The following is an 18,373-nucleotide window of genomic DNA, read 5'->3' as shown; positions in this document are numbered from 1 at the left end:
TAACCAAAAAAAAACAAAACACAAAAATTAATAAATAGCATGTTTATTCATAGTTTTCACAAAAGCTATAGTTGTATACAGAAAACTGACAACTTACAAACACAACTCAAACAGTGTTTTAAATCATAGCCCTACTCCAACCCTAACAACATATGTAGTTGTAAAAATATGTGAAAACTACATAAAATTTATCATAAGTCATCTCATAATGACTTATGACCTTTATTTAAACGGCGTGTACCTGATTAAATAAAGGAATATTATTATTATATAATGTTTTTTTATGGACATTTTTTGTAATATTTCTAACCAAAATTAAAAAACAATCCTAAAGTAGTTTTTTTTTTTTAGATGAAATTAAGGATATCTTAGTCTGGAGATATCTTTTTTATGGTATTTAAAAGTGCATAGGTGACGTAACCACCACTATTCGAATTCAGTCAAAAAAAAATTGGCCAAAATATTAAGAAAATCTTCAATTTCTATCTTATTATTTTGAAGAATTTAGTAAGAATATTTTTTGTTGTATGATGGATATTTGCAGCCCCAAATGTCCAATCCAAATTCACATGTAGATGGGAATATGCATTTTGATTCCCTTTTTTTTTATAATGTTCCATCGTTATTGGTAAAAATAGTAAGACTAGTCATCACTATCTCTAACAGTCTGATTAGGAATAAACCTCCTAATGCATTGCATTGGCTTTGCAAAAGTTTTAAACTTTTCTTCTGAATCTGCTGACTCACAGACCCTCAGGATGCAACGATGCTTATTTCTGAAGATTTTCTTTGCAGATAAAAAGGTTGATGAAGTGGGGTATAATTAGAAACCCTCTGATTCATTTCTGGATTGATGCTCACCAGTTTGTTTTTTTCTTTGCCCATCCGGGTGATTAAAAATGTGATGCAGTCTCCAACATCTTACTGGAACCACATCGTCTTCCAGTCAAATGGGCCTGAACAAAACAGGACGGCACAAAGGATGAGATATGCACTTGTGATGTCAGGTCCAACTTGGAGTGACTCACTCCTTGCCCTGTTGCCATGGTGACACAATCATCAGGTCTTTCACTTCCTCCTCGGGCGAATTGCCTGCAGTAGAATGTAATGTTAGCAGGGTCTCTGCACTGCCAGAAACTGTTTACTGGTCTGCCTGAGGCCATATTTGTCAAAGCAATATGGAAAACCTCGGCCTGAGCTGAAAAGGGACTCCCACCAGAGCTGACTAATTGAGCAGTTTGTTTTTGCTCCTATTGTGTTTGACATTTTTACAAATTTAAAACAGCAAAGGGACTCAAGAAGCACTAAGGTATTTCTGAAATCTTGTTTTGCTTTTATGCATTCCCAGTTCATCAGCACACTTTTGACTTTGAACTCTCCTACTTTTTTCATCAAAGAAGCAACTTGACCAACAGTATAGTATAGAACCACAACTTTTTCTCTGACATATTTGAAAGGTGCTGTAGGTGAAAATGCAAATGTCCCTAGTATTCCCTCCTGGATTCTTGCAGAATAATTTCACAGTTACAAGCACACAACAAAACTAAATTCCATCTCACTACAACCATGCAGTTTTAACCATTTGCAGCAAATAATGCCACACATATTCTGGGTAGTGTCTCTACTGGTGTGGTATATATGAATATTTTCACTGACCTTTTCGAAATTCTTCCAGTGGCATCAGATTTGATGGAGAGAGCATCTGTGAAAATCTACTTTTAAATCTTGACATTTTCCCAAAGTTGTGTTGCAGTGCATTTTTTTCTTGGTTGTATGGGGCTTATTTAGAGAACTTCATCACATCCCTTTGCAATTATGTGCTGTTTATTGTAACATGATCAATAAACCCAGATTACCCCTTTAAATAACCTTAAAGTGTACTCTGTGTTGTATAGGTGAATTTCAGGGTTTCTTGTACAGTACACCTCTTTGCTTCTCTTCACTCAGACCTCTGAGATATCCAGTTTTCTATTCAGAAGGGGGGTTGCGGACAACAGCAGAGGGCCAGTGGTTAGCTGGATGAATGTTTTGCTAGCTGTGTGTACTGCTGTGAAGATGATTTTCATGATGTATGCGATTGGCTCTGTGAGCTAGCATGTCAGTATACATTCACATCCTCTGTAGGAGTAAACTTTGGGCTACTTTGGATTTATCAAGAACTGAATGACTCTAGATTTCAGAAAAGATGTTGCTCGAGTAGTTGAAGTAAGTTATTTAAAGCATCTTCGCAGTTAAAGTTATGGCAACAAATTATTCAATGTCTTAAACAGGCTGAAAGGGGTGAGAAAGACTTCAATCTTCCTACCAAATTTAGGGAAAGGAGGCGGGTGGTCAAAGAAAAGACGGTGGGAGGAGGGTTGATTCTGGCCTCTGTCCCCCTTTTTCTCTCACTTGGGCTGTCTCCTTGGTCACACACATGCACAAACACTGACAAGGGCTAAGTCCTGCTACGACTGCCACCAACATCATGGAGAAAAGCTCCCCTGTTTCTTTGGACATCACAGGGCCTCAGCAGCCCAAACTGGAAACTAGTTTAGAACTGGACTCAACAGCAAAGATTGACCCCAGAGAGCAAAAGGAGGATGAGGAAGAGGAGAAAGAAGTACAAAGCTTCACTGGAGAGGATGCAAAAAGGCAAAGCTTGGATCCAGAGTGGGTGGAGGAGAGGTTCAGGATTGACAGGAAGAAGCTTGAAAGCATGCTGTATGGTGAGTGAGATAGCTTTCTTGGTTCTCTCATAATCTCTACATCTTCATGTTCTGCCTTAGAAGCAACAGATTGTTCCTTTTGATGCCTATCACAGTCCTCCTCTGCGTCGGCACTTGTTATCTACCTGAACCAGCGTCACCGCCTCCAGCTGCTTGTTGTTGCCATCAGTAACTGCCATGCATTAAACTCCTGTTGCTGTAGCTTTGTGATTTATGACCTGCGTTGGCTTACGAATTCAGAAGCCCCTTTTCGCTTTTTATCCTTTCTGCCTGGGAAGCGGAGGCAACTGCTCCTGTTAGTTATCGCCTTTTGGCAGCTTTATGACAAATGCCTCCCTCATGTCATTGGGGAAACTCTTTGACTTACTCACAGCAGCCAGAGATTATGTTTGCTCATGATGGTGCAGCTCTTAAAACAATTCGACTCCAATAACTGTAGCTTGTTTGTAACATGTTTGCAGCTTGGATGGTGTGCGTCTGTTTGAGCACTGGCCAGGCTGTAAAGGCATGTTTCTCATGCTTTTCTGTCACATTACAATTCACCTTGGATTATATAGTGTCTTCTTGCCACAGTCATTTTTTGCTTTCTAAAACTGGGGGGTGTTTATATCAGGACATGCCACTAATGTGATTTGCTGTCTAAAACCTGATTTGTAGATGTCTTCCTGATGTGCAACTTTCTCGCTCCACCTCACTCTGTTCTCTTCCCATTCCTCAGCTCTGGCCTGTGTAACCCATAGCGATGACAAGGCGAGGGAGGGGGACTGTTTCTAAAGCTCCCCTTGAATCCTGTAAATGTCACCAAGGAGCAATGGCCTTTTAAACTTGGATATATTTCCAGCAACCTCTTGTTCCACTTGCTTGGCAAAGTTTCAACAATGTTGACTTTGTACACGTGTTATGTTCTAAAAAGTTCCCCTGTGAACAGAACAACAAAACATGGCAACCAATTCACCTTCTCATAAACTAGTTTGCAGTGTTATGTCCTCACTTTGCTCAGTTTATATGTTTAAACTGTCAATTTGAATGGTTTACAAGTACATAAAACCCCAAAATCAGTTCCTCAAAAAAAAAAAAAAAACAATAAGGCCAAAGGAAAAAAAAATTATACAGAAATGTTAAAACCATGTTATGATATGCACTATCACTGGACATACTGCTTACTTGACTTCTGTTTAGCAGACTGTTATAAACACCCTGCACAATGAGAGAAGGGTACAAAAATAAGCTGGAATCCAAGTTCATTACTGGAAAGTTAAGTGGAAGAAAGAGTGTGGTAAAATAAAAAAGGTGAAGGACTTTAAAGCAAAAAAAATTCTCACGATATGCTCAGCTCTGAATTATTGAAAGAAATCAATTTAACAAGTATTTACGACACACATCTGCATGCTGTCATGTTAGGTTTGTCTTTCTGACTGAAAACATATGAAAAGGTCATCGAATTTAAATCCTTTTCAATAAACAAAGCCGTTGACATATCACTCCAACTCTTCTCATAATCTCTGACAAGCTTTTATTGCAAATGTCAACTGGTATTGAAATGGTTTATATTTGATGAGCTCTAATTATTTGAGGTTAGAAGGCCTCCTTACAATCACCCTAATCATCACTCCTCCACAGACTCAAGCTAGGACTCTGGCTTAGCCACTCCAAAATTTTAATATTATTTCCAGAGAGCAATAACAAAAACTGCCAGGGGTATGAAAAATGGTAGTTAGAGTTCAGCACAAACAACACACAAACTCATACCCTGATCAGCAGGCATCTTGGAGTGCTTTGCCCAAGGGCACATCAGCATGCGGCGGGGAAGAAGCTGGAATAGAGCCCCCAAGTTTCCAATTCCAGGATAAGTACTCTTCCCACTGAGTCACAGCAACTCAAAATCTGGAGGCAAAATACCCTGTACCATAAAGAAGCAAAACAATTTTTCATTTTATTTTTCATTTCATTCACTCAATAATAAATTGAGTGAATTTAGAGATTTATTATTCCCTCAATTTTGGAAAGTATTTCTTAAAGAAATCCTACAAACTAAAAATGTTTTTTGTGTCTTTTCAGCTCCGGAACAAGGAGGAGAGACAGGAGAAAAGTTTTTCGAGCGAGTGAGTCAATCTTCTTTGGAAACTCTTTTATTACTAAACGCATAAAAACACTCACCAGCTCACAGATCACAGAAAATATCTAGTTTCAATATTTGCCCCAAACTCTGCATTTACTCTTTATATTTTTTTTAATAGAGGCGATAATTGCACCCTTTCAAATGCAAATGTGCCTTTGTGTTCTCGGAATGGAGCAATCTTCTGTCTGCGTGACTGTGTGTAGGCGTGTTCCCTCATTACGCATACAATGAGAGTGTCTGCTTTGCTTCTCGTGTAATCTCTCACAGGTAATGAGAGAAACTAGCACTCAGGTGAAATGGCCATCCAAACTAAAGATTGGAGCCAAGTCAAAGAAAGGTGCCAAAGTCTTTATGCTCTATTCAAACAAGAGATTTCTTTTTCCTGCCATGCTCTTTACTCCTCCACTCTAATCACCGTTGCACTATTTTACTGCATTACATGCAAATGTGTGAGAACAGTTTGTGATTTCCAACTAGACCCTCACGTGAAGGTGGAAGGGAAGAGAACCGACGTTATGGCAGCCAAAAAGAAGATACTTGAAGTGCTGGAAACCAAGGTAACAGTTGTCAACAATGTTCTGATCAATGCAGAGATGAGGCACAGCATTATGACCACTTGCCTTATAGTGCTGTTTTGCAGCAAAACAGACAGCCATCACTCTTCAGACTATACACTTAACTAACTCTCTGAAGGCGTGCTGTGGTGATTAACGGTGAAATATATCAGATTGACTCAACATAATTACATAGTATCATTTATTAAAGCACTAATATGCCCCACATTTAGGTAAGCGGTACGTATCAAAATAAAATCTGCCTGGATAGAGTGACCCAAGTTTTCAATGCCCAAAGCATCACAGTGAATTGTTCCCATATTCCCTCTTGGTGCCACGTGTTTCCAAGATAAAAGAGGTACATGCACCCACCCAGTCATCCATGAGATGTAAAAGAAAATGTGATTCATTAGACTTGGCAGCCTTGCTTTATTGCTCCTTGATTTAGTTTTATTGCTCATTTGCTAATTTTGGGATCACAGCACAGCCTCCGGGACTGGTCTGCAGCCATGCAGCTCCGTCTGCAATAAACTGTGGTGCAGTGTGCATTTTGACACCTTTCAATCAGAAGGACCATTAACTTCTTCAGTAATTTTAGCCACAGCAGCTTGTCGGTTGGTTTTATGGTTTTATTCAAATGGTTTTATTCACTTGATGCCTAATATATTCCACTCTAACAGGTGTCACGAGAGAGAGATAATCAGTGATATTTACTTAAATTATGGGTGATCATAATGTTATGTGGGAATGGTGGCAAATGCATTAAGGTTTCTTTGTTTCAAAAGTGAAATTTCCTAACTTTCTGCTTCAAAGTGAGTATGTAGTCCCTGGATTGTGTGAATAACAGGTGAACAAGGTGACTCTGAAGATGGACGTGGCTTTCACAGAGCATTCCCATGTCATTGGAAAAGGAGGTGGGAACATAAAGAAGGTGATGGAAGTCACAGGCTGTCACATCCACTTCCCCGACTCCAATCGTCACAACGCTGCAGGAGAGAAGAGCAATCAGGTTGAAAGACAGCATCTACTGTCCTGTTCAATAAGTGGGGTTATAACTGGAAAGTTCATTTATTTCAGTCAACTCACTAAGCACATTATACAGATTACACACAAACTAAGCTTTCAAACCTTTACATATTTTAGTTGTGATGTTTTTATGCTTAACATGTTTAATATTACCTTATTATTATATATATATTATTAATTAATTAACTATTTTAATACAAATATGCAAGCTTAATGAAAAGTATGTTGCTTAAGCGTTGAAATTTTCTAAAGGTATTTTTATTCTGACAAAAGACTCATCAGAACAGATACTTTTGCTGATTTACTGACAGCACTAAGATCCTCCACCTTGCTCTGATTGGTAGTTTCTGACTGAGCGTGTTTTACTACAGATGACAGAAGAAAAACAGGGAGAAGGCAGAGAAGCCTGATTTTTTCACAGATTGTCTTATGTTACACTGTCAGGACATAGTGATAGTTTTAACATATATGTAAAACACATGTTTTATAATATAGTTAAATACTGCAGCTTTAAAGGTGACTAGAAATAAATTTAGTTTTGGCTGTTGGCCTTATTTTTTCCAGGTTTCTATCGCTGGCCCCATAGAAGGGGTGGAAGAAGCCAGGAGGAGGATAAGAGTGAGTAGTCAATCTGAGCTGGGACTTTATCTCAGCACTCACTTCTTCCCTGCTGTCAGATGCGTGGATCAATACTGCAATCAATGGGATGACAAGAACAAATAATTCTGCCTATTTGTCCAAATGCCAACATTTTCTGCAGTCTGTCTTGGGTTTACACTCATTCTTTCTTTGACTTCATCACACTGTAGGACCTTCAGCCGCTCTCTCTGACCTTTGACCTGCCAGTCAGCCTGGTACCCCAGGCTCTGCCAGATGCAGGCTCCCCACTCATCCAACAGGTGGCGCAGACTTTGGGGGTCAGTGTGGGTTTCAGGGCTGTGCTGCCACTGCCTCAAGCCCAGACAGCCTTTTATGGAAGCTCCTGCACAGTTTGGGGACTGCAAGGCAACGCAGCTGCTGTCAAGGTTACTTTCACCTAAACCGCTCAAATATTTTACAAATCTTGTGTCTGTCCATATTATAATTTTGGTGTATAAATATTGTCGCCTGACAGAAGGCGACATGCATCCTGATGGAGCTCCTGCTTGGGTCAGAGGCCTCAGGGGAGATTGTGAGCAGCCAGCTGGATGTCACTGCTCAGCAGCATCTCTTCCTGCTGGGACAAAATGGTGCAAACTTTCTAAGTGTTATGCACAAGACCCAGACCCAGATCATTCTGCCAGACCTCAGTGCCCCTCAGAATCCCCCCTCATTGCTCATTCAGGGCAGCCCTGACGGAGTTTGTCTCGCTCGGCAACAGCTCATGGTACACATGCTTTTTGTTGTTTCAGTCGCACGTTGCTTCTGATACTGCCACCAGAAAAGTCACAGCTGTTTTTGTGTTTTGCTTTTTCTATTTGTTGTGAAATACATGTTCCCACATCTAGGATTGCCTACCAGTGTGTTTGATGTTTGACATTCGGGAAGATGGGGAGGGAGGCCCTTCCAAACTGGCTCAGATGATGCAAAACCTCGGAGTCTTCATTAGCGTCAAGCCCAAAGCGAAACAGACAAGCAAGGTGAGTGTCATCCAAATATATATATGCGCTATTTTCCATGAGACACCATTAAAAATAATAAAATGAAATAATTCAGTTTTTTTGTTGGCTCTCAGCTCCATCTGTTTAAATCTTAATTCAGTCTAGGACAAGACTGTTATAGTGTGCTCATTTCATAAGGGCTGTTTAACAAAGAGATATTTATTTGAAACTTCTTTCTTTCTTTTTTATTTTTCTGTAAAATCCCATCTGTTTAAATTCAGGTGTAAATTAATTCACCACATTAGATCCATCTGCTGCAGCGGGCAGAATACTGATGAGGGAAAAATCTGTGTTGATGTATATTTATCAGTCAGTGGTGGTGAAAGGTCTGGAAAGGAACATCTCCTGCATTTATGAAGCCCGGCGTCTGCTCCTAGGACTCGATTCCTCTGAGACTGCGAAGATAACTACAGTGAACCCTGACCTCATGTCACCTGGTGGCAGACTGGCAAACTACTGGCTCGACATGTTGCTGCAGCAGCTTGCGCTCTCTGAACAGGGTATGATAATGTGAATATGAGTGGATGTCCAGCCATCTAAACTTAGCTTCCACTGTAAATTATTATAAGTTCAGAAACCAGTGGGTTCTTACAGGCACAAAACAGGGGGGGGGGGAAAAAAAGTGATGCCTTGAAGAAGTTTCTTATTGCTTATTTGCATCGAATTATACTATTGCCTTGTAAAAAGCTGTGGAAGAAAATATTGCAGTTCACCACAGCGGTGAACTGCTGTGGTGATTCATACTGAATCCAAAATTTAAATTGGAGCTTCAGATTAGCTCTGATTTATAGGGCAGTTTTACAATTTTTAAGAAATTGTGACTGCATTTTGGTCATTTGGTGTTTCTGGTTGTAGGTGAGTTGGTGGGAGGATACAATTTGGCTTAGCCAGGTCATCATTCATGCAAAAACCACCACTGTTCAATCAAATAGGTCTGGAGAGTCAACGTATTTGACAGAAACAAAATAAAACAACATAAGGAATATGACACAGATTTAATAAACTGAGACAACCAGTGAATATGTGAATGACATAGATGTGTTATCTTGAACCATGATTTCAAAAACTTGCATGAAAAAAATGGAAAAAAAAGAATGCAAAAATAAATACTCCAATATGACTACTGTGGAATAATTACCATAACTAAGCTTTATTTAATGACTGAATGAATCTCATTCAGAGAGAAAACATACTTTTCCAGGAAGTCTGAGTTAATTGAAGTTTTGCACCTGCAAACATGTCCATCTAGAACAGAAATCCCTCACTAAGGAATTCTGTGTGCACTGGCACAGCTTGGCCACACTGAAATAATGCACTATGCATGTTTCTCACCTTCCTGACCAGGCTCTGCACCTGTTCAAACCACAGAGGTGCTGACTGGAACTAAATCCCACCTGTCAGCTCCACCAGGCCTCACTTCTCCAACAGACGAGGGAAGGACAGCACTGAAGGGAACAGACAGTCGACAACTGGAAAAGGTGAGTCACTGTTTGTGTTAAAAAGGCTTCAAGGGTGAAAACCGACCGAAAGATCTCTACAGAATACAAAATGTATTCTTAACCTTTCCTATAGATCCTTGAAAGCGATAATCAGTCTGACCAATCTGAGGAGGAGAGCATTGAGGTTGTGAGAATGTCACCATCTGAGGTGTGCACAGCAGGAAACAACAACATCAGCAGGGTGGGTCTGAATGGTAGGAGGGGGAGTCTCCAAGGTCCAGAAATCAGCAAAATACACAGCCAGGGCAGACGGCATTCCACAGGGCAGGCGCTGACATACAGGTGAGCCCTCAGCACTAGTACACCACCATCTGTTTCATTTATCCTCAGTGTTTTCATAACCAAGATTTAAAAAGTGGAACTCTAATTAGTATTAAAAAAGTAATAAATTATAGATCATCTGGTCAACCTTGTGAAAATCAAGATGTTGTTTCCAGATGGACGATGACTCATCACTGAGAGGTTATATTTTACCAAGTGCAGCATGATTAACATAGGCACACATATATTAGGTCTGCTTTTCTTCAGTACAGGGGGGAGCTGAATGTTTTGGATGGTAGAGGGAGGAAAATACAGAACAGTACAGGTGGGAGAGGTTTACTTTATAGCTGAACCTTGACCCTCGACATTCATCTTGTTGATCTGTGAAGGCCATCTAGTTTGGCTTCACTAGATTTCTTTTAGGGATTCCATAGTGAAGGTTGAAAAAAACAGCCCAATACTTTTGGCATTTTTATTTGCAATTAAAAAAAAACAACAACCTTGTATCATCTTCCTTCCACTTCACAACGTTGTGTTGGCCAATCACAAAGAGTCGCAGTCAGATCCTTTCAGGTTCCATACCACTTGAACTTTTTGACTAAGCAGTATGAATGCCTGTGCAATACACACAAATTATCAACCGTCAGAATCAACCGTGAATTTTCACTTGTGTCTGTGTGTGTGTGTGTGTGTGTGTCCTGAACGTGTCAGGTTGGTGAACGCAGAGACAGAGCGAGGGTGGAGTGAGCGAAGGAACAGCCTGAGGAGAGATGCTCCTCGGGCTCAAAATGTTCACGCTGACTCATCTAAGGTCGGGGTGAGGAAAAGCAGAAACTGCAGCCTCTTTTCAACATCAACAACTTATGAGTAACACTCTGTGGACCAACAATCAAATCTCCCTTAGCCCCGTGGCACAGAAAATGAAAGAGAATAGACTTTTTATGCCTACAGACGTTGATGAAATAAACTGAAAAAAAGCAGGAACATTTCATCCACACTGCTATGCAGTTTGTTGGTTTTCACATTCTTGATCAGTTTGGAATTTGATTTGAGAATTGATTTTTGTGCTTGTTTCCTTCCACTCCTGTTTGTCATCTCTCTCAAATGTTACAGTGCAGTGAAGTTAACAAGTGTACCGCCACAGCAGCAGGAAGTTTCATGCCAGTGCTTATTTCTCCAGCAAATTAGGTTCCTGCTGTCTATCCTCAGCAAGCAAAGAGGAAAAATCAATTTCATGGATTATTTACCTTTTTTATTTGCCGTTTGTGCTTTGTAGGATTATGACTATGAGAAGAAGAAACTGATGGCAACAAGAGGTTAGTGCTTTCAAACTATTTTTGCAGCTAGACAGTTTTAATATGCAGCGTACAGTTAAAAGAAAGTGTGCAGGCAACATATTATTGCACATGTGAGAGGGGAATTTCTGTGGAAAAGAGTTTCTATATTTAGAAATAAGGCAAAATTATTTGGAAATCTATAAGCAGCTCATATTAGCGATGAGCACATTTAGCGTAGAATGTTTTGTAGTTGGATAGAAGAGTTACGATTAAAAGATAATAGCAGAAACTTGCCCATCCAACCTTATACAGTACAGACCAAAAGTTTGGACACACAGTTGTGTCCAAACTTTTGGTCTGTACTGTATATTTGAACCAGAAAACGGTGCCACACAATATAAATGAACACATCTTGTAAACAAGGCCTCAACACAGATGAGAAAGCTAACGCTAGCTCCAAGAAAGTCATTAAATGTATTTGGATCATGTGTTCCCCAAGACAAAAATGCCAAAAACAATGGCAAACTGTTTATGTGTTAATACTATTCAAAATATCAAGTGTTTTGTCCTCAATGAGCTAAAAGCTAGCACACAGTACTAGCATAAACAGAAGATACCATGCTACTGCTATCAAAACAGTGGCTAAGACATCATGTCAACACAACACACAATAAATTCATGTCCAAAACAAAATTTGTTGTTATTTTAGTGTTATTTGTAGCTCACCACACGCTGTGTCTGTCGTTTCCACAGACAGAATTAGCCTCTCAATCAGATTAAAGTCTTTCAAGAAATTTGTCTTGGTACTGGCTAGTTTCTGAAGCACTCATCCTTGAAGTGCTTCACGCAAACGAAGAGGGCTTTTTCATCTAATGTCGGTACAACTCCAAGAAAAATAAAATTTAACCAAGCACTTTGAAGAGGTTCTAATGATGGGGACCACTAAATTACACTTGTCTGCACTCCTGAGACTCCAAGTACACAACAAAATATATTTAATGGCTAAATATGTAAATTTTGTGACATGCCTCTTATAATATAAACTCATTTTATGTACAAATGTTGTTCTGAGCATTGTTTTTGAATGACATCTTATGATTAGGCAAGAAAAAAACCCAATATTTGTTTAGTTCATCTGAGAACGTAATGAAACATACTGATATTCTAAGCAGAGGGAGTGATTTCATAGAGGAAGCTCATTTCAGAGTTGCTTACTGCCAGGACAACTGGTACAGAGGATTTGTTTATAGGCTGCACAGTGCCAAAGTTATAATAGAGAAGTACTGGCACTCCCACTTAACTCACATGAGCTGGATACACAACACAGACACCACACACATGGACCCAATCATGCTTGCATATACACATCCATATATACCAGTAAGGAGATGCATTGCCTCATCCGTCATGCCGAATGAGAGATCCAGACTCGATCTGCAGCCAAATGGTACCAATTCCCTTTGTGTTGTTTTATGGGAATATGAATTAGCAGTTTGAATGGGCCATCTGCCTCACAGTCATTAGGAACATCCATGCTGGTGTATGAATGGGGCATTTAGTCACACTGATATGCGTGTGCACATACAAATACTGTTCCAACGGTTATAATCATGTTCATCTTTCACTTTGTGTGAAGTGATGATGCAATTTCTGAACCAGATTCATATGTTGAGGAAACCCATTGTTTGCCACAGGCAATTTTGGCAAAAACTAACTGGGCTGAATTGAGTTAATTTTGAAAAGAATTAATTTTTTCATAGTAGATATGTATATTTATAATATTAATTAGTACTATTTCACTACAGCACCACAGTTTTCTGCAAATGTTGCATTAAATTCTCCTCTTAACATTGCAATATCTTAAATTCATCATGTGATAAGCTACATCCTGAGACAAGCAGTAAATTAGCATAGGTCTGCTTTGTTTTGTCTTTGACTTAGGTGGTCTTAATTTTCCCTCCTGCATTTTGTGTTGTGTTGGGTTAACAGCCATGCAGAGGAAACCTGTGGTCACAGAGGTTCGGACACCCACAGACACCTGGAGTGGGCTCGGATTTTCCAAGTCTATGCCAGCTGAAGCTATCAAGGACCTCCGTAGCATCAGCCGACGCAGCTACAAACCTTTCCTGAGTGCCAACACCAATCAGCAGCAGGTGCAAAAAGAGATGGAAGCTAAATTTAAATGAATGCAAATATATCATTAAAAAGATATAGTGGCAAATGCTTATACTTGTGGTAATGCTGGTCATCAATGGTTCTTAATTTTAGACCTTATCAACTAAGTCCCCACAAGCCCATATCATAATACTACTATAAGATCTGTACGGCTGTATCATAATTCTTCCACCACAGGTTGTAGAGTAGGACTAATACATGGCAAATCCATATCTTAATACTGGCACTACAGCAAAAACTAAACAGGCCTATGTCATAAAAATATCACCAAATGTTGTATGTACAGTAGTCATGATAGTTTAGCTCATCATTCAGCTTTTCTACTCGATCCATCCATAACATATGGATGGATATATCCATATATGGATGTTAATTTCCATCCATATAGTCCATGCAAAAATACAAATCCAGCATGAAAAGTATTTTTTCATATATGCTGTTTAATGAAAAGTGAAGTTAATATCACTTAAAGTTAAGCAAGACAGATAAAACAACTTGGTGTACTATTATTCTAATGAGCGATTCAAATAAATTTGCTCCACTACATTATTTCTTTTTACAGGAAATGTTGCTGATTTTGTTGCTTGTTTTTTGCCTGTGCTCCAGAGGTAGTTTTCTTTACTAATTTCACTGCAGCCTCCATTTTTGCTCTCGCCCTGTAACAGTGTGAAGCATTTATCTCTCAGCATGAGTAAGCTCAGCCAGTTCGGATGCTCAATTACGTGGAATCTGATATCATTACAGCCAGCTCAGCATTTTATTTCCAACCTGTTTACCTGACTTGTTTTACCTAATTTTCCTGGGATTTTTTACATTATACATGCCAGCTCTTTCTGGGTGCCCACTTTCTAGCAAGGAGGAAGCATACATACTTGAAATAATAACAATGAAGCAAACATAAATTTCTAAAATACTACTGAGAAGTTTACATATGCTCATTATGGAAACCAACCAATTGAAATGATCTGTGCCAGTTTTACTAAGGAACATTAAACATTGGTTGGCACCTATTTCTATATGTGAGCCTGGATGTGGAATCAAACTTGTGCAACAAATCTGTTTTTAAAGTTAATCATAGCTGTATGTTATTTTATTACTGAAGCCAGAAAAATATAAACAGAATTATAAAATTTCCCCAAATTATTAAAACATTGGATTGGATGTAACCTTTTGATTGAGTTGAACATTAAATTTGTTTGGTAACATTTTCTGTGACAAGCCAGCCAATGAGAGCTGACTGCTTTTAAACTGGATTCGTTGCCATTTTTGAAAAATGATGTCTGGTTTGTGAAAATTCACCACCATTTAATCTGTAGATTAAAAACAAAGAGGCAGAAACAGGAGGCATGTCCCATTAATGTCAGTGTTTCTTTTCATAGTCTTGGGCTACTCAGAAGGGAAAAATGTGCCTTGGTAGCGACTCTGAGAACTGGAGGGACAGACGCGGATCCACATCTCAGATTGTCTCCTCGTCTTCCCCCTCTTCCTCGTCTCCATCCTCCCCCTCCACACCTCCACCTGGCTTCCCTTCCTTTTCTGTGTTTTCGTCCTCACTGAACAGAAGCAGAAATGAAAAGCCATGTAAGTTACACCTGCTTTTAAAGTTTGGCAAATTTTGCTGGCTCTTAAACTCCACTTTTGACTTCTAGACGAAAACTCTGTTGGCGGATGTTTCTTCGAAGGTGCGTACTCTGCGAGGAGGGAGTCAACCTGCAGTCAGCGAAGCCCCTCCCCCCTCGTGACGGATGACTTACCTGAGCTGCTCAGCGAACTTGGGCTAATCAAATACATTGACCTGTTTGAACAACAGGAGGTAAGGCACATGCAGAGAGTTACAACGAGAATCGCATTTCACACTGAGCTCGTTAGCACTTCCAACACTTCCTCGCTGGTTGAGAGGTTCTGCAGAGAACCATGTGCACACTCATTACTGACCTCTGGCCTAAACCTTATGAATTTTTAATGAGTATCATAATCTAAGCTTCTGTTATTCACACAGATTGACTACCAGACATTTCTCACTCTGTCTGATGAGGACCTGAAAGAAATAGGGATCTCCACTTTTGGAGCCAGACGCAAGATGACATTAGCTATCTCAGGTAAGGAACTGCTGGAGCTGTCAGTTAACAGACGTTTCTCTTTGGTTCATTTTTTGAGAAAGTTTTGTTTCCTCTTCCAGATCTGAACAAGAGCAAAACGAGTCTGTCGGATGCACAACCAGTGAAGCCCGGCTACCTGGAAGGTGGCGCGAGTGGTAGACTTCCACGCATCTTGGATCTGGATGTTGCAGTTCAGAGTAACCGCTGGTGAGAGGAGACGGCAAGTGGATCTGAGCTTTTAAATACATCGCAATGCAGCCAGAGGGAAAAAAATGCCCTCACTGCTGTTCATTTACAAGAAACTGAGAAGCGAAACGCATCCTGTACACATTACATCCAGGGGTTTATATCAAGAACAATATTCCAAAGCTTTTTGTGTTTTTATACGACTCAAAACAGAGAGGCCTTCCCTACAAAAGCAGGGACTTCACAAAAGCCTTTTGTATGTTTTGAGGTGTTATTTTTACCCATTTTTGTATGCAGCTGCAAATTGATATTTCCAAAAGGAAATTATGTTAGTGATTAGGAAAATCCCGGAGTTAAAGCGTATGGGTCAATGCAATGCATGTTTTACTGAAGCGTATCCATACAAAAAACTATTGTATATGAAAGGCAAAGTTTAGCTTCATTTATTTCTTTGGCATTCATGTTAAATAATGAATGTTTTGAGGGGGCTTAGAAGGGAAAGCATGCCACTAGAGGGCAGTGGTGTCCCGCTGTCTTAATGTCTGTGCTGTATGAAAAATTATGGATTTGTTTTTCACATTAGTATCAGCTTTACAATCCCAGGTGGATAAGGTGTTAATTTTAAAAATGTACTTCAGCAACAAGGAGAACAAGAAAAAAAAGGGGGGGGGGGGAAATCTGAAACCTCAGTTACTCCAAGTTCAGCTGATTTGATTTTAATTTATCATTAGCTATTTATCAGCATACTATTACACCCAAGTTTGCTTTGTCAAACTAGTGTAATTTGCAAATGTTATTACTTTTTCTTGGATTTTTATGGACCCTCTGCTTGCAGGCACAAGGAGGTCTTGATCTGCTCAGATGCTTCACAGGCTGGCTGGTTCAGTGGCAGCCAAGCATGAAACACAGAGAGAGAGTGACAGGAAGTGTTGGGCTGTGACAGATTAGGTAGAGATGATCCCTACTTATTACAATGTCTCTGCCAATTACATAGGCAGGCTTTAAAGCACCGATCCACAAATCTGGTCCTTGGGCTCTAGAGAACTGCTGGATTTTTATCCTGCCTGATAGTTAATTGCGTTCCCCTGAGGTCACAGGTCTAAATCAGTCGCTGATCACACGGCTAGAATGAAAACTACCAAGGAAAAAATGAGCAGTACTTTGAACCCCGACAAGTGAGCCACTTGGACTTTTCACTTGAGAAGTGGCAATCTGGGAACGTGACAAGGCTGCATGGTGGAAATGCAAAGCATCGCCCTGAGCGGAAGAGTCACAGCTTCTTTTGGGTTTTACTCAGGTCAGGTTTGTTACTCAAAAACCCCCCAACATATTTCATTTTTTTTTTAGGTTATGTGATTTTTCCAGTAATTTTTTTTTCTTTGCTAGGAGAAGGTTACTCATAAGACATAATAGATAGCATAAATTTTCACACAACCTAAATGTGCCATAACTTTCACACATTTTTGTCTACATAAAGTTTTCTTAAAGGGTCTAAAAGTTTGAAACACACTGAACTATTATTGTACACACAACAATGTGTTCTGTATAACATAAAAAAGTATATTATAAATGAAATATGTCCAATAAAGATGTAGATGTTAATTTAGGTGAAACAATAAAAGACAGATTCCCAAAGGACCCAAATGTAGGACAACATTGGATGAGATTCATTAAACTGGAAAGAGTGGACTTCTCCTTAGCTACCAAAACATTATTATCTATTCAAAACACTTTCTCTCACTAGATAATTAGACAAATCTGGTGCATACTTCAAGGGACAGAGCAAAGGGTTGAGAGTCAGAGCATAGCCCACATTTCATGCACTGGTCTTGACAGAAGTTTTGAGCAGATCAACATTTAGACGACTGCTCTCAGACGTGAGGAATGTTTTAGAGGTCTTAATGCGATTACCATTACATTATGGAATTTATGCCACAATCTAATGGTAATCAGGAGAAGAAAAATAGATTTTGTTTAGGCAAACCTTTGCTTTTTCGTATAGAAAATCTGTCTGTTTGTTGCTGTGTTCTTTAATATAAAAGCTCAAGGCTCGTTGATTAACCCCTTAAAGCCATAGAAACAATGGATGTGTGTTATATCTTGTAAATTTCTGAATGACTTGTTGCGTTTCATGTACAATAACTCAAACAGCTATGAACAAGAGAAATGATGGTTGTAGGTTGGAGATGACCTTTGTGAGAATTAAAGGTATTTATAGCTTTCCTCTCATAACTAAGTGCAGCTGAGTGTTGATGTTCATGCAACAACCTGACTGAAACCTTTTGTCTCAACTTCTTTCTCTTCAAGGGACATATTGCCAACAAAGTTATCATATGAGCTCATATTCAAACTAAAGACTTCACAATCATTGGTTTTGTTTGTCGTGGCTGAAGGAGACTGATATCAGATATCCTTCGACTGAATGCCTGACAACCTTGTTTGGATTTTTTTTAATGTTACAAATATCTGAATATCAGAGAGAAATAATTATAACTGGGCTATAACTGAGCTACAAGCCCATCATGATTAAGTGGAAATGTTTTTAAAAAAACCAACTAATTCTAGGCTTTGAACCTCCTTAAAGTGCAAATCTACTTAAAAGAACAATAACCAATAACAAAAGAAGAAGACCAACTCCCATTAAAACTAACTACACTGTCAAAGCATCACTTGTCTTCATAGGTTTTGGGATTGTTTGGAGGATCCATCCAGCATGTGGGCCGTGTGTAGACAATAACGAAGGAGCTAATAGAGAAATGAAACAGAGCAACGACGCACCCTGAGGATAAAACATAACCACATATTCCCCTTACTGTGATGAAGATGGAA

General features: G+C 39.4%; 1 protein-coding gene across 1 annotated transcript; it reads left to right on the top strand.

Annotated features, from left to right (window-relative positions):
- Window positions 1-2,396: 2,396 nt before the first annotated feature.
- bicc2 (bicaudal C homolog 2) lies at window positions 2,397-17,773 on the top strand. Its single transcript, XM_028008078.1, has 19 exons — window positions 2,397-2,708; window positions 4,767-4,810; window positions 5,095-5,164; window positions 5,305-5,384; window positions 6,229-6,390; window positions 6,972-7,025; window positions 7,217-7,432; window positions 7,522-7,773; window positions 7,895-8,026; window positions 8,358-8,547; window positions 9,392-9,525; window positions 9,620-9,828; window positions 10,519-10,624; window positions 11,084-11,123; window positions 13,074-13,237; window positions 14,639-14,840; window positions 14,909-15,072; window positions 15,259-15,358; window positions 15,439-17,773. Exons 1-19 carry the CDS (start codon window positions 2,468-2,470, stop codon window positions 15,567-15,569), a joined length of 2,691 nt encoding a protein of 896 aa, XP_027863879.1. The 5' UTR covers window positions 2,397-2,467; the 3' UTR covers window positions 15,570-17,773.
- Window positions 17,774-18,373: the final 600 nt, after the last annotated feature.

The sequence above is a fragment of the Xiphophorus couchianus genome, chromosome 23 (assembly GCF_001444195.1).
Source record: "Xiphophorus couchianus chromosome 23, X_couchianus-1.0, whole genome shotgun sequence".
Lineage (NCBI taxonomy): Eukaryota > Metazoa > Chordata > Actinopteri > Cyprinodontiformes > Poeciliidae > Xiphophorus > Xiphophorus couchianus.
This window is presented reverse-complemented; position numbering and strand designations above follow the sequence as displayed.